The sequence below is a fragment of the Condylostylus longicornis genome, unplaced genomic scaffold (assembly GCF_029603195.1).
Source record: "Condylostylus longicornis isolate FDR11 unplaced genomic scaffold, ASM2960319v2 ptg000004l, whole genome shotgun sequence".
Lineage (NCBI taxonomy): Eukaryota > Metazoa > Arthropoda > Insecta > Diptera > Dolichopodidae > Condylostylus > Condylostylus longicornis.
The window spans coordinates 8,996,047-9,022,104 of record NW_026577973.1 but is presented as its reverse complement, the minus strand read 5'-3'; the positions used below and the strand labels follow the sequence as shown (position 1 = coordinate 9,022,104).

Below are 26,058 nucleotides of genomic sequence, written 5' to 3'. Positions count from 1 at the left end.
TTTTTATTTTTTATTGCTATTATGATATTGATAAAGCTGTAGTAAAAATATTGTATTTTCTAAAATCAATTCCGCGGTCGATAAGGTTTTAATATGGTTTTTAACATTTTGCAATATTTCTCTTTCAGCAGGTGTTAAAGTTTCTAAAATCTCCGCTATATATTCCTCTGATTCACCACGCTCTTTAATTGTTTCTACAATACTATCTAATTTCTGGGATTTATCAATTAATCTCTTGTTTTCTGATTTCTCATATACCGATCTAGTAATAATATTACATAGCGACTTATGGCAATGGTCCAATAACATGTGAACGACTGGAGTTAAAGATGTATGAAATAAGAAAAATGATTTAGCAGGGCCAGTGCCACCACCACCTGCTTTTCGTATCGTTTTTATTTGAATAAAATGTTCTTGAAATAAATTATATGTTAATAATTTAGCTTCCTTTGATGGAATCATTGCCTCCTTTTGAATCTCTTCCTGCTCAATATATTGTTTTGATTTAATAACACGAAAAATTCTTGCTGCCTTTGAACCAAATTTTTCATTAATCACATTTTCTACGCATATAAAAGCAAGTTCCTGAAGACCTTTTTTAAAATTAACAACATATTGTCCGCCACCTACTTCTCCTACTTTTTGGAGGAAGCCCAATGAATCTTCAGCAATTAGCACAACGTAATTGTCAACATATTTTATCAGATCCGACGAAACCTTTTTTTTATCAATGAATTGTTTGACTTCAGCTAAACTAAATGGATTTGAACATTCTTTTTCCCAGGCAAAAGTCTTGGTATAGATGAGTTTTAAAACAAATTTTAAACATTCACCGGCCCCGATTCCAAGTTTGTTTTCAATAGCGGATATCATTAGTAAATCCCTAAAATCTTGATGAAATTGTAAAAAATTCACAGTCCAGTATAATTCTCCAGGAGTTGGTTTTGGACCCTGTGATGTTAAAATTTCTTGCAATAGCGATAAATTAATTTCGGGTGGTTTGAAATATAAATCATCTTCAAGCTTCAAAATTGGAATTGGATTATTTTCATCAGCAATTGTTACAGGAGCAGGTTGCCTAACAATATAACGCTCATTTATCAAATTAATGAACATGTCTCTGTAATTTACTAAAAACAAAAACTTCGAAATAAAGAAACGATTGACATAAACTTTGTACCCACCTAAACTATCCTTATTATCAGCATTTATGAAACATTTTGAGAGTAAAGTAGTGGCCGTTTCCGAACCAACCCTCAAAAGCTCCTCTATTATTGAAGCAGCTACAGCTCCATATTTAGTTTGAATATGATAAACATATTTCGAATACTTCAAGATAAATAAGACCCGTTCTTTTTTGATTGAGTACTCAACTTCAGTCTCATTTACTTGAGACTTGCTAAACTCAACTATACCGAATTTAATCAGTATAGAAAGTCCTGCACAAACATCTGACCGTGATAAATTGGTTGATTTTATTACAGATTTTAAAGTTCGTGACGGCGCTCCTAAAAGAGATTCACCAATTTTTTGAACTATTTCTCCAAATATTTGTTTTAATATAACCGAACATAATTTAACATATTGTACTGACATGATTGCTAAATTCTAAATCATATTTCAAAAATTAAACAAAAACAAATTTAACCTCTCCTTATTTTAAATGTTTTAGAAAAACGTCAAAAGTTATTTGAGTTACCATAGCAATACAATTTGGTGATTTTCTGCTAAACTTAGTACCCTATATACATATCATACAAATTATAAAGATTTTTACAAAAAAAAAAACAATGTGCGAAAAAATTAAACGAAAAATCCATCAAAAAACAAATGTCGTACATATATCGAAGGGGCCGAAATCAAGGGGTACTTGTACTACGTATAATTTTCGTATATATATAAGATAAATATATATATATATATATATATATATATATATGTGTATATATATAAATTATACGTATATATATAAATTATACATACATATATATATAAACTGATACGTATAATAAATTCTCACAAATCACAATTCACTATGTTATGTATATTGTATTAGTAAATGTTGCATGTTATATAATACGTATCATATACATTTCGGCCACGTAGCAGAAAGAATTATATATTAGGTCTCTCTAGTATAAAAACGTTTATAAAACTTAAAAAAAACGTTATAAAGTTTTGTCTGGTATAATACTTTTTGAATAAAAATGAAGGAAATTTATGACGTCAGCATTACTTCAATGTTTCTTACCCATTTCATAGTGGCTTTAAGGAACGCTACATTTTCCTTTTCTTACAGGTTTTTCAAGTTTTAAACCAGACAGACTATTATGTATTCACAATATCGTTACAATGTTACATATTTTTTTCAGACCAAATAAACGTACTTCGAATCAGCGGCTTACTACCTAATTTAATTTCCTTTTCTTCCTTTCTTGATTTAATTATTTATTATTTCTAGTAATTTTTATTTTTTTTTGGCTAAAAAAAGTTATTTGGGCACTTTTTTGCTTAGACGGAAAAAGTAAACATGAAAGAATTAAATAAATTTTAAATAATAAAATTGTAATTGCATTCCAATATTAAAAAAAGCAAAATATTAAAGTACATAATATGTCGTATGTGAAAAATTTAGTCTTTAACAAATTATACCAAAAAAATTTTTTAAAAATCTTACAATAATAGCCAATAAATGAAAAAACAAATATTGAGGAACTATCTACTAGTTATCCTTTCATCAGATTTTTTTGATTTATCTCTATTAGGTTTTAATTTTCAGTATTCAAATTATTTTTACTCGCCGCCGTCAAACGTGCTGAAATTCCTACACAATTCGAACATTTTGCTGAAAGGTAATTGTGGTTTTCAAGATAATTTGAAATGTCATTTTGGCACTTAAAGTGTGGCATCTCTTGAATTATACTGTCCATGTGGATGTGGATATTTTTTAAATTTTTCAAATTTTGCTACAGAAAAAGATTATTTGCGGTAGTGACAAGACGTGTATTGTGCGTTGCGTTGTTTTTTTTAAATTTTTATATTAAATTCATATCCATTTGCAATTGCAGTGAATTGAAAACAATAATAAACTTTTTTTTATCAAACTAAATAAATATTGCGTAAAAATTTTAAAATTTAACAAATTATAAAAAAGAGCCAAATATTAAAACAATTCAATGAAGCTTTAGACCTAAAAAAAATTTAGTAGTTGACTAAAGCTTCTATACAATATATAAAAGCTAGTGAACCATTATATTATTTGACAATAACATTAAATTAAAAATATGTGCACAAGTTTTCTTATTATATTAAAAAGATTTTAAAAAAGGATTTTGTAAAGAAATAAATTATTAGAGTAAGTAAATATAAAATTCATATTAAATAAGAAAATATTTTGTTATTTGTAAATATTTTTCAAAATAAGTAATTGTAAAATTTTCTTATACGGTGGTTATAATATGGCTGGATAATAAAATATGCCGAAAGTGCACCTTCATTTTAATAAGCACTAATAAAGATGACGCCCTTTATATGTAAATTTAATTTTTTTTCTGAATTTGTATTTAATATTATTTTTTCTAAATTTGATAGAGTTTTGTTTTTTTTTTTCTGTTTAAAAATTTTAATATTCCATCTTTTAGGCATGAAAAGAACATAGACACATACAAATGTAGAGAATTTTATAAATTGCGTCTTCCAAAATTCCAAGGTCAACGAAAGAAGTTTTCTATGTACGTACGTACATAAATATGAATGTATGAGTCCATGTTTAAAAACAATTTACATATTTTACCCACATGTGTTAAAATGTTATTCAAGACCAGGTGAAATTTTAAATGCGTTTCAATTTATATTTTGTCCATGGTACATACATATGTTTTTATTACTCAAATTATTAAAATTTGGTTTATTCTAGACTCGCTGTGCATTAGTTTATGGGTACATAGATACATACATTTGCATATTGAATATTGGATTCGCAATGATATTCAACTATAGCTTGTAAAGATTTAAAATTAATCTAAAAATTAGGAAAATCCTGTCTGAAATGTGATTGAATAGGAAACTATTAATTCCCTTCAAAATTCTTAATAGAATCTTATTGCATTTTTAAAATGAAAATTCATACCCACCTATATTTTCTTATTTTTCTTGTTTTTATTTAAAATTGAAGCTTTTTTTAGCAAAACACAAAAAAAAAAAGTAGTACAGTAATAAACAAACGTTGTGCTATGATAGCCGGTATGTTTAGTTTTAGAAACATATTCCCGCTATTTACTTTAAAATCAAGGTTTTAAATATCAATTTTTTAATTGTAAATGGGTACCTAAATTTCCATTGTCTTATACATTAGTTTTTTGTTTTTTACTGTTTGAAGAAATGGGCGGTGATGCTTAGTATTGAATTTCCAGAGTTTATAAAAATTTTTTAATATAAAAACTCTGTCTACATGTATTGAGAAAAAAACTGCACATTGTGGTTGTTATAACTAGAAAATTGGAATATGCGTCTACCTACCTAATATTTTACTTTCTAATCATATAATTTTTTAGGTTGGGTGTTATAATTTTCTGTTATATTAGCAAATGCATACATATATACATATATATGTAAACCTACTACTTTAAAACGGAATCTTATTTAACGGTTCATTTTAAGTTTGAATTTAAAACATATTTCATATTTTACGAGTAAATACATAAATAATTTCAAGCTATGAAATTATATTATGTTTCGGGTTTTTAGTCAAATTACTTAGAAATAAATTAAATGAACAAAATACAATATTTTTACAATTGATTTGATAGATACATGCATATGTATATAACGTATATGCGCGCATTTATATCCAAAATTAAAATAGGTAAATTTATTGGGAATATTATGCTCTTAAATATTTACATTCGCAGTACATACTATGTCAATCATGTATGTAATTTTTTCTAGAATAATAGAAATTTCAACTTATTTATTTTGATAATAAATATAATAATTTTATTGAAATATCTTGGTATCTATCTACATAAATTTTTGTTACTTTGGAATGTTACTGAAGAATTTTCTGAATAAAAATATATTTAAATAAAATAAAAAACATCAATATTTATATGCTTGTAGTTGCCTATTAATTTACGTTTTTACAATTTTATTTTAATTTAACCAGTTTAAAACTATAACAAATTAATACTTAACCCATAAAAGAGGTTGATTCCCCTATTTTATTTTAAATTTTTTATTTAAATTATAATTTTTCCCAGAATTTATATTTAATTCATAATTTATATTATTTAAAATCGCTACTTTACATAAAACTTCGGGCTATTATTATGTCTTTTTCAAAAAAACTAAGCTATCATGTTTATTTACATGAAAAAACTAAAAACTTGTTAATTTACAATTCTTTTTATTCATTATTTTTGATTTAAGAAACTAATTTCATGCTCCTCTATGGGAACTCTGGAACTATAACTCATAATATTGGAACTTAAAAAACTGCTCTTGCAGATTTTGAATTTAATCAGTGATGTTTTGGATACAGAACAAGTACCTACATATCTAACTAACTGAATTGATTTGATTTTTTAATATTTGTGAAATTTTAATATGAAATTTCAGATACATACATATATTATATTATGACGTGCTTTTTTACGAATAAAAATACATATTACGTACATATGTATGACAGTGTGAAATAAAAGTGGAGTTTAGTTTTCAAGTTATTAGTTTTAGAACATGAAAAATAACTTGCTGGAAAAGTATAATGTAAGCCTTACGATAATAAAATGAGCGATTCTATTTCCATTAAAACAAATTTTAGATGCTTTCACATTTTTTATATAATATTTTATAATTTGTTTATAGTGTTTATATACCTATAAGTTTAATTAATTTTACAATATACATAGTTAATTTTTTTTTTTTGTTTTTATAGGCAATTTTTAATTAATTATCTACATAATATAATATATATCTAAGAAAGTATCATAAATATATACATGATGTGTGTATATATGCATATGTAAAGTATATTTCACATATGTATGTATATGTATGAAAAGATATTACCTGTGATTTTTTTTATATGAAAAATAGAAAAGTACCCATATGCACATAATATGAAAGAAAACACGTGTTAATTTTCTGTTTTATTTATTTTAATTTAATAACATTATACTAATCAAATAGAAATACATACACATACTAAAGCTGTACACACCAAAAATAAAAAATTTTAAACAATATACAAAAATTTCACATTTGGAAGTTTTTGGATTGAAATTTGGATAAACTGACAAAAATTCCTTTGAAAGGTTAGCTTAATGAAAAAAAAGTATTTTCAGTATATACATAGATTCTATGTGTATAGACATATATAAATAAATATATATATATATATATATATCTATTCATAAAATATTTAAAAAGTAAAAACGTAAACAAAAAAAAAACACGCACCAATAAAATATTGTTAAAAATAAAAAACAACTAGTTCTCTTTCTCACTTACACACGAAAGTTTCACTTGTTTAAAGGCACGTAGGCAGAAAAAAGAAGCTTTTTATATTATTATGTCGTTTAGAAAAACAAAAAAATCATTTAATGTGTTCATTTTTGTTTTGAATGATATGTTTAAAATACATAATAACATGTACAAGATATATAATACAGATACATACATATTCATTTATATACGATTATATATAGACGATTATAAATAATATATTGGGATGCTACACATGTATATATACTGTTAACAATAAATGTTCCTTTAATATCTACTTATATATTCTTCCAGACAAAGTTGCTTAATTCATTTCTACATACACACATATGTATATATTTAGAAAGAACTTGAAAACATTAATAAAAAAATTATAAATATGTATGTACTTATGTATGTAATTTATACAATGTGTACCTATTTATGTTAATGTACATTTAAAACTTATCACAATTATTCAGTTAAATCAATTATATAGGCTTATTTTATTAATAATAAAAATCATGTTGAAATCTTTTTAATTATGCAATCTTGGTGTAATTGCTAATAGAAATAGAAATTTTCATTTCATATAGGTATTTCATTTATTTTAACAAAGTATCAAATGTATAACTAACAAATGTGGTAGAACTTTCAATTTCAAGTTAGTAACTTATCTTGGCCACAACAACTAATTTCTGAGTAATCAACTCTTCTTTTAAATAATTATTGCTTTTAATAATCAATATGAGCGCCTCTGAACCAGAGTGGTTTAACTCACATTACTGAACAATTTTGAAAGTTATTGATTTTTTTTGAAATTCTTTTTCTGTTTCCATTTTAATTTGCAGTAACAATATATGACTACTTTGTGTTCATACATATATGAATGTACTTACATGTATAATAGTGATAACTTATGTCAAAACTTATGTCATTTTCAAATTTTAACGAATGCTCATATTATAATAATCATTTTCTCAAGTAATATAATATGTACCTAATTATTTTGACTTAAACAACTTTTTTAAATTATTTCTTGTTTTATTTCTTGTATTATATTATACTCTTGAATTTAAAATTTAAAATTCATATACATGTACCTGTTACTTTAAAGAGATTTGGTTATCACGTTTCTTTAGATTTGGAATCCTGTGGCAAACATAGGTAGAGGATTAAAGAATTCAAAATTTGGTTAATTATTAGACAACCTCTAAAACAATATACAAAAATGTAAAATATGTGTTTGCTATATAAATAAATGTGTGTTGGAAAATGTAATTATGTACTAACATTTTTGATTATTCACTTACGCTTTTCATATTTTTAAAAATATCAAATATTAAATGCTTTTTTGCGTTCAAATTAATTATATTTAAAATTTTGATGTTATATTAAATATTTTAAAAAAGCTGGATTTTAAAATTGTTCTCTTCTGATGCCTTTTAAATATGGTAGAATTTTCATATGTAGGTCAAGTAAAAGTTTTTAATGTTTTGTTGTTTTTTTTTCTTTTTTGGTCCACTAAATTTTTTCATATAAGCATAGCAAGTATAAAAATGATGTGGAATAAATTCTTTTTTAACGACCACCAAAACCCACCTGTCTAGTTTTCCGTGGGAACGCACTGCTCCATGGTAGGGAAGCGTAAATAAACTATTTTTAAAAAGATGTCGATCTTTCTGTCTCTTTGTTAATTAAGAACATATCAGCGTCTTTAAAATTTAAAAAAAGTATTTTGAAGGCATTTTCATATTTTTTTGCAACATTTTCGTAGTTTTATTTAAAGTAGCAAGAATTCTAAACATAAGAAATATTTAAAAAAACTAGTTTTTCTGATGAAAATTCTTCCATAAATGACATTAAAATAAGAAATTACTAATTTTATCCCATTTAAAAATGAAATTTTTGAAAAATTAAATTATTTTTCATTTCTATAATTTTGTGATTAATAAAGAATATGCAAAAATAATGGAATATTAAAAATGAAATTTATTGTCATATGAAATTCTGAACAAGACAGCTAAATACACACATATGGGTTGTAAAAGTTTATTTATATTATAAATAATAGCATTTTTTATAAAAATTTATAATAATATAGTTAATTTTTTTTTATTTTTTTACCTTAGTTTCGTAAATTTTTAATTTACTTTATTGCCAGACTGAAATGTAAAAATAATTTTCTGTTTTTTTTTTTTTTTATTTTTTCATTTTTAAACCAAAATATGAGTTGTTTACAAACTTTGAATTTTTTTTTAGTTTTTACTATTGTATTTATTTATTTATTCATACACATATGTAACAACAGCTTATAATTAAATACACATAACATGTAGAAGTTTATAGGTATAACATACCTACGTATACATAGGTATAACATACCTATGTTCATTTTAAATAGTAGATTTTTTAAAATTGTATTTGTGGGATTTTTATTCTATTTTTTTTTATCATACAAAATAAAAAAGAGCTTTTAATAATTAATGTGCATACACACGTACGTATCTACAATAATATAAATTTAATTCGTAATCATAAAAAAAAACTTTTCAATACTCTTTAAGCGTTCCAATTATTTTTTTTGTATTTATTTATATTTTTCTAAGATAAACAATTTTTTTAATGTGCTGTTTCGAAAACTACTTTGTTTTTTGTATTATTTTTTTTATGAAATAAAAATACCTGAAACGTGTTAATAGTTTTTTAAAATACTGGTCGAATGAGAACTTCAATGTTATATGGTATAAACAGTGTGTTAAAAGTACACATACATACTTACAATAATTTCTCTTACATACTATTTAAATGTTACACACTTTTAATAGTTTACAAAAATGTTAAAATTTTGTTGTATAGGAATATAATATGTTTTTAAATGTAGAAACAATATGAAATTACTGAATATTAAGAGTTCTGAATCAAATTTTTCGATTTAAATTAATTTTTTTTTTATAATATATAGGAAGGTACTTCTAAACTTTCAAATTATAAAAAAAATATTTAATATCATCATATATTTAACTAATATCAATAGTAAGAACTGAAATTGAAAATGAAAATAACCAAAAAAAATTATTAAATAACACAAACGTGATTCACAATTACCATATACATACATATGTATATATATATGAATTGTGAACTACCTTTGTAATATCACCCTGGTTTGTTCCTTTTTGATACCGTTTGAAATGGAATTCGAAAGAAATGTTCTCGTTATTTTCACTATGCTAGTTTAATTGTTCTTTCGTACGTCAATTCACAAAGCTTCATGAAAGGGTGAATTTTATACACAAATAGATACACTGTTGATAATTATTACTTATCTATTTCCTTCTAAAAGTTATATTCTCTCAAAATTTTAAATATGCAATTTTTTGATTATTTTTTGTATCAAAATCATAATTATTGCTTTAAAATAATTATTTCTTTTTATTATGCTACTTTTACTAAAATAACAGTAAGAAATTTACAACAACGAAATTTGCTTTTGAAGTCAACCGTTAACCGTTGAATCAAATTTCTGAAAACAAATAAGTTACGGTAAATGTGTTGTTCTAAGAAAAATTTTATTTAAATAACCCAATTCATTCCATAAATTTGTTACAGTTTCTTTAAATTTCATCCTCATCCTAAAAGTGTGCAATAATCAAGACATATTAATATGGTATTAAGAGAACGATATAATAAGTAGTCGCATACATATGTCCATAAATAGTTTATGTTCCTTTTTTTTATCACTTTTCTAAAAAATTTTTGAAAAAAAAGTGCTTATTAGTTTCACTCTGTCCGTCCGTCCGTCTGTGGACCTTTTTTAGTTTTCAAAACTTCTTTAAATCTATACCCTTTGAGATAGAAAGCTGAAATTTAATATGTACATAGATCTTTACTAGAAACTTATTTTCGTAGAAGAAAATTTTTACCTATATCGCCCCCTCTAGAAATTATACCCCTCCAATACCCTAAAAATGCCATTTTTTAACTATTTATTGCAGTGAAACCATAAGCATTTTTCAAATTTTGCAAACTCAGAAAGGCAGTGGCTTGCTTAGAGAGGCCGCTATCGCATACTATACTTAAACTTAAAACAAAAAAACAAGATTGTCGTCCAAATTTACCGTTATCTAAAATCCGCTTTTTCCAAATTTTTTATGTCATTTTTCTTCTAGACCTCCGGTTGTAGGAGCTTGAAATTTTAGCAGTTGTTAGACACTAACAAATAGTTTATTTCGTTAGAAGAAATTTTTTTTCCATCTCCACCCTCTCTCAAGTTATCGCCTCTTAAAATTTGTAAAATTTCAATTTTTGACGCTTTATATTTCCGAAACCGCAAGCTTTTTCAAATTTCTATAATTATTAATATAACTATTTTTCTTAACTCATTAATTAAGCCCTCTTTAAATTAATTTTTGCTTTATTTCAAAGACTGCATAAATCGTTCATCCTAAATATATGCAATCCTAGGAATAGTTTCGTATATGAATGAAAATATTTTTAATAGTGTGGTAGGTATGCATAGACTGTATTTAAAAAGCAGTATTTTCACTTGTTGAAAGGAAAAGTGCTACAATGCAAACCATTGGTTTGACCCAACGTTATTTACTTATCCCTTTATGTATTTATAAAGCTTATATACTTGGAAATGTGCTACTTTACCGTATTTATTTGAGTGAAATTTATTTTTACGAATTTTATGTAAAATTTTTAAAACATAATGTCCGTGCGCCGAAATATAATTGAATGAATTTGAAACCATAATGTTTTTAATAAATTAAAAAAAAAAAGTTTAACATGCTTTTTTCTTTATTTTTATATTTTAGCATCAATTTGGAAAGATTATTAGGAACAGACAATTTTACGCCTACAGGACATCGTAAATTATAGTGTTTCACTAAGAAATCTTTTATACTAATTTAAACCAACAAAAATCCAACAAAGAAAACTAAATAAAAGTGTAATTTAGTTTTTATTTTATTTTTTTTATCAAAAACTATACAAATTCGTTGAAAAAATGGAAGCTGAAAGTTTTTCAACTAAGGAAATCCAAGAAGATTTTGATCAGGATATTAATGGACATTCTGATGTTTCTTCTCCATCCACGTCCAGTGATGGAATTAAAAAACCATTACCAGTTGAAGGTAATGAAAGATTAAAAAAGAAAGCAAAACGTTTCGCCCGACAAAATAGTCGGGATGGTTTACCAAATACGGCTAATGGACATGCTGCAGGCCAACAAGGCTTAAATTATATTGCACCACAGAGACGTTGGAAAAACAGTCGACGTTCTCGAAACGGTTATGGACGAGGTTTACCAAAAAAAGGTGGTGCTGGTGGTAAAGGTGTATGGGGTTTACCAGGATCTGAACTTTTATTAGAAGCTGATTGTGAAGATCAAAATGACCCAAATTACGATAGTGAGTGCAATGATAAAAATATTGAACTACGAGAAGTTATACCTGAAGTAACCCCTGAAGAATTTTTCAAACAAACTGAACCTATTATATTGGAATATTATGAACATGGTGATACCCATGAAGTTGCTATTAGTTTAGATGAAATTTTAACTGGGCAATTAAGACCATATGTAACAAGTGTTGCAGTTGAAATATCATTGGATCATAAAGATTCCCAAAGAGAAATGACGTCATTATTAATTTCAGATCTTTACGGTCGTGTGATAACTGGTAAAGATATCGTAAAGGGTTTTGAGATTTTATTGGAAAATTTACCAGATTTAACCTTAGATACTCCAGAAGCACCAACTATGTTGGGTGAGTTTTTTTTGAAAATTTTTGTCAGAATTAGTCAAGAAGAAAAAAAAATAACTATCATTATGCTCAATTTTAAAATATATATTTTTTTTTTATCGAATAAAGGCAATTTCTTAGCGCGTGCTGTAGCAGATGACTGTATTCCTCCAAAATTTGTCACGAAACCTGATGATATAGAAATTTTAAATGAGCATGCTCTTATTGCTATAAAAAGGGCAGATACATTATTATCTATGAAACAAGGTTGGGCACATTTGGACAACGTATGGGGAATGGGTGGTCCTTTGAGACCAGTCAAATTTATTACGAGACAAATGACACTATTATTAAAAGAGTACTTATCATCACGAGATATTCAAGAAGCACAAAGATGCTTAAGAGCATTAGAAGTACCGCATTTTCACCATGAATTGGTTTATGAGGTAAGTAATAAGATTCAAGTAATAGCATGCAAAATGAAAATATAAATTTAAAAAAAAATTTTAATTTTTATTTAACTCTTGCTATTCAATCTTGACATTTAATGAAATCGCAATGTTTATTTATTTTCAAAAATTTCAAGGAGTGTCATTATTTTATTTATAAAAAATTTAATTTTCTGAGATTCTTTTGTAAATTGACTTTTGTTGTATAAACAACTTGTGACATGCAAGGGTTAAAGATAATATTTAAGATAAACATGAATGGTGTAACCCACAATAAATCAACATTTATTTTCAATAAAAAAAAAACAAAAGCATTGCCAGAGATAATATGTTTTCGGCATTGATTTTATTTCCGAAATTTTCAATTTATAATTTATGAATGCAAATATTATTTATGAATAATTTATTAACAATTTTTTTTTATTAATTATATATATTTTATTATTTTAAAGACTGTCGTTATGACTTTGGAATCTATAAGTCATACAACGGAGGAATCTATGTGCGATCTTCTGAAATCTATGGATCAAGTATGTTTGATTTCCCCTGATATGATGGAACAAGTAAGTCAACAAAAAAAGAAAGAATTATTAGTATCAAAAGAATTTTTTTGATTATTAAATTTATTTAAAATTAAATGTCTTCTAATTGTATTTTAAATATTTTATAGGGATTTCAGAGAGTATTTGATGATATGGCTGATATAGTTTTGGATGTTCCTCTTGCTTATATTATATTGGATAGATTTGTTGAACGCTGTTCTAGAGCTGGATTTTTATCTGATAAAGTTATTAAAAACATGCCCACTAGGTAAGTTGATAAGAATTTTTTTCTATTTTTTACTATTTTTTTTTCTATAACTGATATCTTATCAAAGAAAAATAAGTCGTTTAAATCGTATTTGTTAAATTTATTTTTGGTTGAATTTTCTACATCTAAACACATAAAATATTTACTAGTTATGACTATACGGTTGAAAATAAAGAAATACACACATATATATGCATATACAAACGTGTTCTTTATTTGATTAGCTTAAAAAGTATATCAATTTATGGTTTTTTATTTTATTATATTTTTGTTTTTTTTTCTTTTTTTAATTCTCTTTATAACTTCAGATTTTTATTTTGATTCTATTTTTGTTTAATTCAATATGAAAGTACATATATAAATATATGTATGTATATATGAATATAAAACACTCAAATAAAATTTATTTTGATTAAATTGACCGTTTGTCCGTTCAATTGGATTTTATGAAAGATAATTTAAAAAATCGAATAAAAATTTTGATTAATAAAATATTAAATTAATTTTATAAATTTTCATTTTTTTTTTAACAAGTAATAAGAAAACTACTTATGAATATAATCTATGTCTGTATGCACACACATGTATATAGGATTTTATATAATCAAAAATAATTTAAGGTGGAAATTTTTTATTGTAATGAAAAATTAATATTAAATTTTACAATAAAAAAAAAATATTTACTTCAAAGAAAGCCAGGTTTTGTAAAACCTCATATTGTTAGGGTAACGTGCGTTTACATAAAACATTTTAGGGAATAAGAGAAATAATAAAATTTTTAGTTTTTCGGGTAAAATTAATTATTTTCTTTTTCTGTTACTTTTTTACTAATGTTACTTTTTTCTGTTACTGTTTTGTTAAATGTTACTTTTATCACTTAAAATTAAGATTTTCTAGTTTTAGTTTTTTTTAAAAATAAAATATGATTTTACTGTGTTTTAGTCGGTTGTACAAATTTAAACTTAGTGTCTATATAATTAAACTTTCGGTTAAGGTATGAAATATTTGTGGAACAAGCAAATTTTTTTGAAACTAAAACAATAATGGTTACGCCACCGATTTTTTTTTTCTTTATTATAAATAAAAATTTAAATCATTCTTTTGCGAAACCTATCTCAAAGGTCTAAAAAAGACTTATCTTGAAAACTTTCTATTTAAAACAAAAAAACTAAATTACAAAATTGGTGTGAATATTCCGAACAATTTAAAAACTTTTAAATCAGTAATCTCCATACTGAAAAATTGCAATTTTTGTATTGTTAGATTTTAGAAAACTTACACCCACGATTATAAATGCACAAATCTTGTGTAAATTTACAAAAATTTCCAAATAAGTAATTTAAAATATTTATATATAATAATTGTGATTCGAAATTAAATTCAAATTTAAAATAATTTTTTGGAAGTACCTATGCACCCATCAAAACCTTTTTTTTTTTCTTTTATTTGGCAATTTGTCTTACAATTTTAATTAGCAATAACCATGTTTTGGTACAACCGTACGTATATAAAATTAATTTTTTATGAAAAAAAAGTATGTAAATATAAAAAAAGAAAAAACAAAAGAAACAAAATCAGAACGTGGCGGAGAAGAAATTACGCAGTAGATATTTTCGTCAAAAATATAAGTGTGTAGGTTCCTCTACTTATTCTACATATAGTCGTAGACTATATTTTTTAAGATTGGAAATATTATATTTTGCTTGTATATTGTATATAAACAATTTTTGATAATAATATTGTTTTTGTTTTCATTTTATTGTTTGTATTTTCGTCAACAAAATAGAAAAAAAGCTTTCGAAAAACACATATTTCGTAAAAAAAAACACACAAATGTAAGAAAAAGTGAAAGAAAATAGGACTATCGATACCAAAAAGTTTATTTTTGTAGATATTTTTTATGTACATACATACACACATGGGTAGGTGAATTTGTTCTTTTTTTTTATTCATATACATATATTATGAAAGTTTGTGTAGTGTACATATGCGAAGATTAAAATTTTTGAATAAGTTTTTATATTTGAAAAAAAAAAATAAAACAAAAATTTTTTAATTTTGTTTTTTTTTTATTTTAAGTTCATTTAATATTCTTTTATTTTGGTATTTTTTTATTTATAAATTAAATATAATATGCGGAAATGAACGTAAACAAGCATAATTTTTGTTGCTTTTATTTTTTATGAAATCATCAAATATTCTCGCGTATTTTATATAAATCTATATTAATTTTAAAAATAAATCTAATTTTAAAAACATTGGATTTTATATCAAAATCAAAATAAAGAAAAATTAGAATTTATCCCGCCCTATTGTAAGAAGAATTACAAAAAGAACAAAAAAACGGCCGGCCGGTTTTTCAAATTCTATTTATGTAAAATTACAATCACGTTATTATTGTCATTCATTTATATATGTATTTGCGTTGTAAATAATCTCTAAATTATTTATATTTTTATAACAATATTGCGAAAATAAAAATAGACACAATTTATTTATACATTTATAGTACAATATAATGTAATTATAAAATACGTACATACATATTACATACATGTTATTTTTACCTTTGAATTACATACATAACGTATTTCGGCTTTTTGTTTTGTTTTGTCCCCAGAAGAAATTTAATTACGTTTTTTTTTTTATTATTGCCGTTATTACACGCTAATTAAAAAAATACAAGATAATTTTTTTTAATTTCTTCAATTAGAGAAAAACAACAACAGTTTAAATTAAATTCAATTTTTAGCGCATTTTCCAGAAAATTTTTAAATAAAATACACTTTTCATGGGTGCAATCTATTTGTCTATCCATACATCTGCAAAATTTTTTTAACCTCCAAAATAGAAAGCTGAATTTTTTCAACCAGTAAAATAGATTTTGGTGATATTATTATATTTTTAGAACAACCTTTTGTTTTTTGTATCTCCTTCCTCTCCTTTTAGCTGAGCCATCTCTTCAAAAAGAATTTTAAACAAACAACGTGTATAGTTGTTTATATTTATTAGTTCGTATAAAAGTAGCTAATGGAAATTGGATTCGAACTAGTGACATGACTCCGGTAGAGATCTGACAGAGGTATGAAGAAATTATTGGAAAATTGTTCTTTACATTCTTTTATACTGTAATCCACATGATTACTAAGTATGGTTTACATGACTTGCCTCGTAATCTAATATATTTAAACAAACAATCGCAATAACATATAAATAGATATTGTGCCTTCAAACAACAAACTCAATATTGCATGTTATCTTTAAATTGATTTTGTAAATTAACTCCTAAACATATGCAATATAATTTGGAAAAAATGAATTTTTGAATAGAAAAACATCATTTACAAATGACTCTAACCCCTACTTTAACACTAAAGTTATAAATTTTAGTTTTAAATAGGCATATAAAGAAAATATTATTGATTATTTATTTCTTTTTTAAATAAATATTGATTTCAAAATAATCATAGTCCGTTTAAGAGGATATTTTTTATAATTTCATGAAAATTTTAGGATTATAATAAAATGAATAAAATAGAAAATTAAATTACACTTATAAATTGAAAACTATAAAGTTAAGTATGAAAATTTGATTGAATTTTTCATTATAATTCAAGTTGAGCTTAGGCTATCTATACAATTTTTGATTTTCGTTTTAGTTTGTTAGTTCAAAAAATATAAACAGAAAATCTTTTGTAATAAAAAAATTTATGCGAAATTTTTTAAATTAATTAAAGTTATAATTTAATTTTCAATACAATTTATGAGAGTATTGCCAAAGCAATTATTTACGAGCAAATAATTTAATGAAATCATAAAAAATCTTAACTTTTTTATTCCAACCACGATATTTTATAATAATCACAAAAGAAAAATGTTCACTCACAAAAACTTCTACTTACTTACTATGTAAATTAATAAAATTATATAACATTTTCGGATAAACAATTTTATGTGCAATACACTATTATATTAGATGTGTAGGATTATGTCTATGTAGAATTTTTTGTATATATTTGCATTAATTATTATTAATGTATATTGATACTAATATGTCTAAATACATTCATACGTATTTATATATTTTTTTATATAAAATACATACATATGTACATGTTCACTTTTATATAGAACTACGAATTTTAAAAATTTATGAAAGTAGAATATATTTACATATTTTTATGCAAATTTAACCAGTTAAAATAATTTTGTATAATTTATATCTTTATAAATTTGAAGGGTATACACATAGCTATGCATATATATATGAGACTCTAATATCTGCCATAAATACATATAATAAACATTTAATTCGTTTTTTAGAAGATTAATTGATTTCTAGATAGTAGATTGTAAATAACCGGGGCAATAGTTGCACCACAATTGCGTATCCTGGATTATATCATTGATGCCTATGAATACGGTGTCTTCTTTATGTTGAAAAATCTCCTATATAAATTATTTTTAAAATTTCAAAAGTTTAACGAAAAATTTAAATACGGTTTTACTTTTTCTTCTTTTAGTTATTTTAGGTATTAGGTGATAAGTGATAACTAATTTGATTAATTCAATTGTGTGTGTTATACACTTAGTTTTGTACAGAATTACACTTAGTGTTGTACAATGTCGAAAAAATTAATTAATTTATTAAAACGTAATTTTTTGTTATACGTCATATAATTTTAATGAAATAACCAATAGATTTAATTATTTCGAAAATTTAGTTTGAAAGATCTCATATTTCATATATTCGGGGCCTTATCGGAAAAACTCTTTATTCAATATAAGGAAAAATTTTAAAAAAATTAACCAAATTTCTATTGTTAGAAATTTTAACTGTAATATTATGGAAAGTAAAGTAGATGGTGGGATAGTTGATTTTTCCCATTAATTTTTGATATATTAGAATATTTAAGTTTTTTTTTAGCACAGTGACAAGAAAAAATATACCTATTTTTTTAACACAACCTGTTCAATGGTTCTTTCCTGCAATTGTTTAACAAAAAATTTACTTTTTAATTTTTAAAAATAAAATTTATTCTTCAAAAGTTTTACTTGCATTTTCTTTTTTTAAAATAAAATTTCGGAATTATTTCAGTTCAAATCAAGTTAAAAATTATCAACAAATTTATTGTATTTGTGAAGTTTGTAACTGTAATATAAAATAAACAAAATATTACGAACTAAAAGTGTTACAACACTTTATGGGAAAACTATTTTAAAACACTTTTTTTTTTATTATTTTTAGAAATTCTAATTTATTTAAAAAATTTTTGTTTTTGTTTCTCTGTTTTGTTATGTTGAAATGGTAATGACCTAGCACCTCGACCATCAATTAGTTAATTTTATATTTACGTCTATTGTATTTTATTCACATTATAATTATTATTGTATTATATTACAAAAATCCTTTAGAAAAATGAGGTCTCCTTAATGAGCAATATATATGTATGTATGTACGTACGTGCGTACAAAATTAAATTATATTTTATTAAATGAAATACTTTAATTTATATTTAATTTTGTTGTAGAATCCAAAATTAAAAAAATTTTTTGTGGTAAAAGTTTAATCCACTAGAAAAATAACCTTAGAGATAACCCAAATTTTGCATGTAATCAAGAATTCTAAGCGATTCTAAATCATACTGTATACATAATTGATTGTTCTAATAAGATCGTAATATTTAAGAGCTTTAAAAAAGCTTATTGTTATTGTGAAAGTACAAAATATATTTTGTGAAATCAATGTATGTATGTATACTTATTTATAATTAGAATTAAGTTATTCATTTAAATATTTACATTTGAATAATTAATTGCAGCGGAAAATATAGGGCAAAAATCTGCATGATGAATTAATGCCATTTTGACTAGTTCAGCAACAAAAATTATTTTGTTAAATGAATCATGGGTTAAGATATTAACATATGTACATATATAAATATTAGCCTGTTTACAACATTACAAGGGAAACTTTTATTATAGCAAATAATTCAATTTAATCTATATATACATGTTTAGAAAACATAATCACAATTCAATTACTGCTATAATATGCAATAAAAGCTATATTGGATTTCGCTAAAAGTGTGCCCATAAACATTTCCTTTTAGGTTCCGACAAAAAGCAATTAATAAACGGAATTAAGATAATTTCTCGATTAATCCATATTACCTTAAATTCAAATTTATTACATACATACGTTATGTACATATATATATTGTAATTTCAATTGATGACATATGTAATTTAATTATCTTGGGCCCTATGTTTGAGTAAACATATATAATTTACATACGTTATATATCTATATGCACACATACATTATACTGATGCACATTTTTACAAAAATAAACAAAAACAAAAAATTGTTTTGCTAACAATAAAATTCGATGTCGCGACAATCATTTATTACATTTATTATAATTTTTGTACATCGTAACGTTAAATATATGTATATATATATAAGTGAGTATACAATGTAATTTTCACGCTGAAAATTCTTTTTAATTGCAGGAAATTATAGCTAATATGCGTTTTTTTCACAAAATTTTAAAATACACAATATTATTCAATATTATTTGTATGACTTTGTTTTTATGTGTGCGTTTGCATACACTATAAATGTACATACATTCATACATACATATGTATACAATACAGTACTGATTCGAAAAAATTAAAATTAGTTTTGAACTGTCAACACTCTTTATATTTTTCTCAAATTATTTATTTAAATTTATTATTTTCGACTATATTAATAAATAGAGCCTTTTTATACCCGTACGAACGTATGTTCGAAGGGTATACTAAATTTGCCTTACCGTTTGTAACGTTGAGAAATAACGGTCTTGGATATAGACTCAAATGTATGTTTTTTGTCAGCGTCGAACTCTGAGTTGATTTAGCTTTGTCTGTCCGTCCGTCCGTCCCAATGATAACTCAAAAGCTAATTGAGCTAAGTTCACCAAATTTTCACAAATGATTTATTGTAGTAAGTGCCAGAACCCTATTTAAATTGGACATGATCGGGGTACCGGTTCGGGTAGCTGCCATACAACTTCAAAAGTTATTTGACTATATCTCAGAAACTATAAAAGCTATTGTATTGAAATTTCACACAAACGAATATATTAGTAGGGCCGATGTGGTTGAAAAAAATCGTTAAAATATCTTGGCTCTTTCTGGTAGCTGCCGTACAACTTCAATAGTAATTTTGAACACACAGTATTTTGAAAAACACAGTACTGAAATTTTGCATAACTCTATTTTTTCTCATTTAAATGGGATCTCAATTTTATATTAAAAATTTTATATTAAAAAACTTTCATTTTGACATTAATTTTCTTCATTAAAAAATTTATGTCAAAATTAAATTTTTCTGTTGTATACTGTAATATAGCGCTTACAACTTACATACTTTTGTATACATATTTCTATTAGTTGGTTAAGAAAAGCAAAAAAGCTTTTTTTAAAAATTCAACAAATTATTGAACATCTTTTTGTTGATGTTGTAATATCTTTATATTAAATAATATAATAATAGTAATTGAAAAAAAAAAAACTATACAAAACTAAAAAAGTTTACAAGCGAAAAACTGCATAAAATATAAAAAGTTCATTCAACTTATGACCTTTTTCGCATATTTTTAGGGTATTATAAGTTATGTTGTGTCTATCTGTGTGGTTTTTTATAAAATATATATATATATATATATATAGGTGTGTATGCATATACATTCTTATCGAATGCAATAGAAATTTCAGTCACTAAAACGATTTAATTGCATTAAGTTAAAATAAAAAACAAAGTAAAAAAAAAAAAACGTTTTCTTTGTGATGAAAATGTGTGTAAATAATATTTATGTATGTTTGTTTATGCACATATGCATACAGGTATAATAACGCAACCGTGTATATATGTATGTATGTAAATATTAATAGATAATATAAAAAAAGCTTTTCTCAAAATAGTTTTTTACACTTTTGTTTTCTCCTACTTCTTTGAAAAGATTAAATACAACAGCGTGGTATGGCATGGTGAAGCATAATATTCGTAAATACTTAAAAATAATATACGAGTGCATATTACACACATTTATGAATCTATAATATTAATAGATTATATTTCAGTATTCGGCTCGTACATATTTTGTTGTCTTATTAAACTATTACGTTTTCTTTGAAATTATTGTGCAACATTAATGCCCTATTGCTGATGATAAAATTTTATTCTAATAGTTTTTCATGTGTTTCATGTTTTTTTTTTTTTTGTATTATCAGATCTGTGTTATTTTTTTTTCTTATTTTGTATATATCAACATATACACATACACATTATATGTATGTATTTCGTTTCATATTTGTATTGTAGGTTGGTTATTTTTTTATTTTTTGTTAAATGATTGACTTAAAAACAAGAGAAAACAAAATTTTTGTTATGTCTACAGTGCAATCTAATTATATCGTAATTAATTTTTGAATAATTTTTTCGGAATAATGTATTAATTTTAATTAATTATGACATTTTATTTTGATTGTTTTAATCTATCTTAACCTATCACATGCAAATATTGCATAAAAATAAAATGGCATGTCTAAGTCTTATTCTAGTAGACATACATTCGGTATTTTTTACGTCATTCTATTGTCAATTGTTTTTTAACATCACTTGAGTAGTTTAAAAAGCATTTTTTATTGCCTCTATAAACAGGATTACCAAAAGTGCATATTTGAAGTGTTTTGGGGTGACCTGACGTAATCTTTTTGTGACGTCAATGACACAACTAACAGAATATGGGAGAATATTTTTATGAGTAATAAAAACTGATATTAGAATGAAATTGTGCTATAATCGAAATTAAATCAGTTAATAAATCTTTACATATTTGAATTTAAACGAGAAGTAGTGTGTCTCGCCTTAAAAAAGAAGGAAACTGTAAATTAGCAGTTTATAAGAAGGTGCCCAGTAAAAAATATAGGTGTTTTATTTAATTATATTCTATTGTTAATTTAATTTAAAATTTATGTTTACGTGATAGGTTTTTTATTTTGTTTACTTTTTTTCTTTTTCACATAAAAAATTTTTAAAGCTCTGAAACTATTTTAAAAGTAAAGAAACCCAAAGTAATGTTTAATTATTAAATATAAAAAACATAAAATAACCATAAATATTTTTATAAAACTTTGTGTGGTTTTCATTATTGAATACGTTTTAATTTGAAATTTTTAAAAATTTTCAAAATTTGATCTACTTGAATACAAATTTTATTATTAGTAGCTCTCATATTAACCCAGAAAACAAAGTATGATAAACCAACCAGAATACAGCGAAAAAGCATGATAATGACATTTAAAAGTACTCATTGATCATCCAAAAATTCATCCAAAAATTCATTGTCAAAAAACAAAAAAGAATAATATTTGTTCTTTAACGTATGAAATCAGTGATGGACTAGGCACTAGTAGGACAATTATTCGAAGTTAAATTCCTTATAAGTAGATAGGAAAAATGTATATGTTGACCCATCTATCTATATTTTGTACCTTGTATTCTATGCTATCATGACACAAATTGAATTTTTCTTCGACTTGCATTTGAAAAGTGCATATTTTACATAATTCAATTATTTTTTTGTTTAACAAGTAATTTTATTATGTTTAATTTTAGTATTTTATTTTCAATAACTTGAAACCTGAAAAATGAAAACAAATCAGGTATTTTTTTTTTCGTTTTTGTTAATGAACATATTTTTTTTTTCTTTTAAATAACATTAAACAAACAACTTATCTGGCAATGAATTTTCCCACCATTTAGAACGTTGATTTAACAAAAAAAAAAAAATTTCATAACTTCAAACAACTACATAGGTATCTGTTTGTGTTGGTAAAATTACAATCAATTTATTGATATTTACACCAACTGAAAAATATTTTCAATTTCAAATTTTTTTGCTTTTAATTCATTTGAAAATGAATGGAAAATTTGTTATAGTGTAAAACTATTAAAAACAAAAAATGTCACATAATTTATTCAAATGGTATGGGTTCCAATAAAGTATTTTATAATGACTGACTTTTTAAGTAAAATTTAAAAATGCTTGCTAAATAATTTTATTTATTTTACTTTTTTGCTCCACATATTTAAAAAATTATATTCTGAAGTAAATTTATCTTTTAGCATCAAAAACAATCGGTAATCGAAATCTGTTATGACTAAAATTTGAAAATCGACAATTAAATAAATTTTAAACATATTTTCCTGAAATTCTTTAATATATTTCCTTTAACTCGTTCCTTTGATTACGTCTGCCATTTGTTCGGCAATTGTATGAAGAAATTTCAATTATGTATTCTCTAATATATATTCTCTAATATATTTAAGTTTAATAAACTATACAACATAGAGCCAAGTTAATGATATTCTTAAAATAATATTTTATTAAACCAGATGATTTTAAGTTGAAACTATGCTCGGATATTATTCAAAACATTTCTAATCAATCGGAAATTTTGTTAAAGGATTTTCTTCAATTTTTTTTTTTGCTATAGAAATCCAACATATTGTTTATATTTTATTAAAATAGTTTTACAGAATTTTAGATTGTACAAGATAACATTATAATAATAAATTTTTAATATATTTTTAGGGGACGTAAACGATTTGTATCTGAAGGAGATGGAGGCCATATTAAACCACAAACTATTCCATTGCATTAAAATTACTAACGATGATGATGATCTCAAAATGATATCGCAAAAAAATTTCTTCAATATAATTACATAATATTAATTCTTGATTGTTGTAAAAACAACTTAAAAAACGGAAAAATTTTAAAATGGCAAAAAAAAATAAAATAAAATTTTTCTAAATAATCAAGTTAATAAGAGCAATTTAAATATTAAATTTGTATTGAATCTACATAAAAGAAAATATTATAAGTAGTACTCTAAAATAACCATACAAAGGAAAAATTCAAATACATTTAGAAATAATTTAAAATAAACAAAAACGATTTAAAAAAATCAGACAAACAAAAAAAAAATTTGCTGATATAAAAAGTTTTATAAATAAAAACAAAATTTCTTATACCTTAAAATTTATAGGATCAATAACAAAATAATCCACTAAATTGCAACAAAACTGATAAGATAAAAACATAAAATTAAAAAGTAAAAACAACATTTAAGAAGACTACTTTTTTTAATAATTGAATTGATAAAACATAGAATATTAAACACAAATTTGAAAAAAAAAAAACAAAAACAACAATAATAATTTAGAAGAATAAAAAATTGTTTCTTTTATCTATAAATATAAAAATAAAAAATTTCAAAATTATGTATAATTCATTTAACTCCAACTCTAATAACATTACCCTTTACTAAATAACGTACATAACTTGAATGAAATTAATTAAACTAAGCTGTTGGTTAATTTTCAGACCACTTTCAAAGAAATGACACAATTGTATACATATTTTTTTGTTTATTTATTTAGAATACTTCAAACTCAGTGTTGTATGTTTTTCTAATCGAGTTTAAATTTCAAGCGCTTTGTCTTTATTTCATCTCAATGGTAAGATGAAGAAAATATAAAGGTTATGAGGTTTATAATAAAAGATGTAAATATTAAAATTTCTGTTCCATAGGGTAACAAATTATGATTTGAAACGTATCTTCATCTTAGATTTCAAAGTGAAAATTTTGTTTCCTTCAAAAGCAATCAAAAACGATTTTTAATTTTTAATAATTATAATATCTATTATATTTTTAGAAAAATAAGAAACATCATATTCTTAACTCCGAAGTGTTCTGGTAAAATAAATCCATCTCATCAATTAACTTTTAAGAACTAACGTACTTAAATAAAAAATAGAATAAGAACTAAGAGGGTTCCTTTTACTTGCTTAGTTTTTTATTTTTTTTTTTAATACTACTTACATGAATAATTACAAACATTTATTTGCGCATTTCATTTCTAACTGAAATCTTAAATATCTTTTGCACAATTTCAGATTTTCAAGAACTAAAAATTTTTATTTCTATAAATTTGTCTTCCATGGCGACCAATATCTAAGATAGCATTAAGCTCACGAACTGTTTGCTATTTATCTTTGCTAAATGTAACCAGTAACAGCAACTTATTCACCCATATTCTTGTAATTGTATCACATAAAGTAATATCATAACGATATCTTTGATTTTAATAAATTAAGGCCAATTTGTGTGAAAAAGAAATCATGAATTGGAAAGTATGGCTATCATGCTGTATTTTATTACTATATATTTAATTAGACAATATTTTTTTTGTAAGATTCAAACTTTAACGAAAAATCATAAAAAGACTAACATATACATACAGATATTAATTTACAAGTAAAATTTCAACTTATTCAAAAATTGACGCCAGTTATTTTTTTAGAAAATATAAGGCAAAAAAGGTAACCATTACCATTTCTCTTAAAACAAGGATTATGTTCCGTAAATGACTTCATATGTGAATATGTAAATGGTTTAATTTAACTGCCTGTGTTTTTTAATTTACTTGTTTTTACTACCTTATT

General features: G+C 23.8%; 2 protein-coding genes across 2 annotated transcripts; one reads left to right on the top strand and one right to left on the bottom strand.

The window, feature by feature from the left end:
* Positions 1-3: 3 nt before the first annotated feature.
* LOC129612817 (DNA-directed RNA polymerase III subunit RPC3) lies at positions 4-1,652 on the bottom strand. Its single transcript, XM_055526602.1, has 2 exons — positions 1,185-1,652; positions 4-1,130 (listed from the first exon to the last, which is right to left on the bottom strand). The coding sequence occupies exons 1-2, from the start codon at positions 1,594-1,596 to the stop codon at positions 4-6; spliced, it is 1,539 nt and encodes a 512-aa protein (XP_055382577.1). The 5' UTR covers positions 1,597-1,652.
* A 1,328-nt stretch (positions 1,653-2,980) lies between these two features.
* On the top strand, positions 2,981-24,323 carry LOC129608723 (programmed cell death protein 4). The gene is made up of 6 exons (XM_055520397.1): positions 2,981-3,355; positions 11,307-12,257; positions 12,363-12,679; positions 13,135-13,245; positions 13,353-13,492; positions 24,142-24,323. Exons 2-6 carry the CDS (start codon positions 11,498-11,500, stop codon positions 24,209-24,211), a joined length of 1,398 nt encoding a protein of 465 aa, XP_055376372.1. The 5' UTR covers positions 2,981-3,355; positions 11,307-11,497; the 3' UTR covers positions 24,212-24,323.
* The last annotated feature ends 1,735 nt before the right edge of the window (positions 24,324-26,058 follow it).

Coding starts and splice junctions, on each gene's coding strand:
- LOC129612817 (XM_055526602.1), bottom strand. CDS start 1,596: ATGTCAGTACAATATGTTAAATTATGTTCGGTTATATTAAAACAAATA. Junction 1,131..1,184: donor TGATAATAAGGATAGTTTAG/GTGGGTACAAAG, acceptor TTTTGTTTTTAG/TAAATTACAGAGACATGTTC.
- LOC129608723 (XM_055520397.1), top strand. CDS start 11,498: ATGGAAGCTGAAAGTTTTTCAACTAAGGAAATCCAAGAAGATTTTGAT. Junction 13,246..13,352: donor CCCCTGATATGATGGAACAA/GTAAGTCAACAA, acceptor AATATTTTATAG/GGATTTCAGAGAGTATTTGA. Junction 13,493..24,141: donor ATTAAAAACATGCCCACTAG/GTAAGTTGATAA, acceptor ATATATTTTTAG/GGGACGTAAACGATTTGTAT.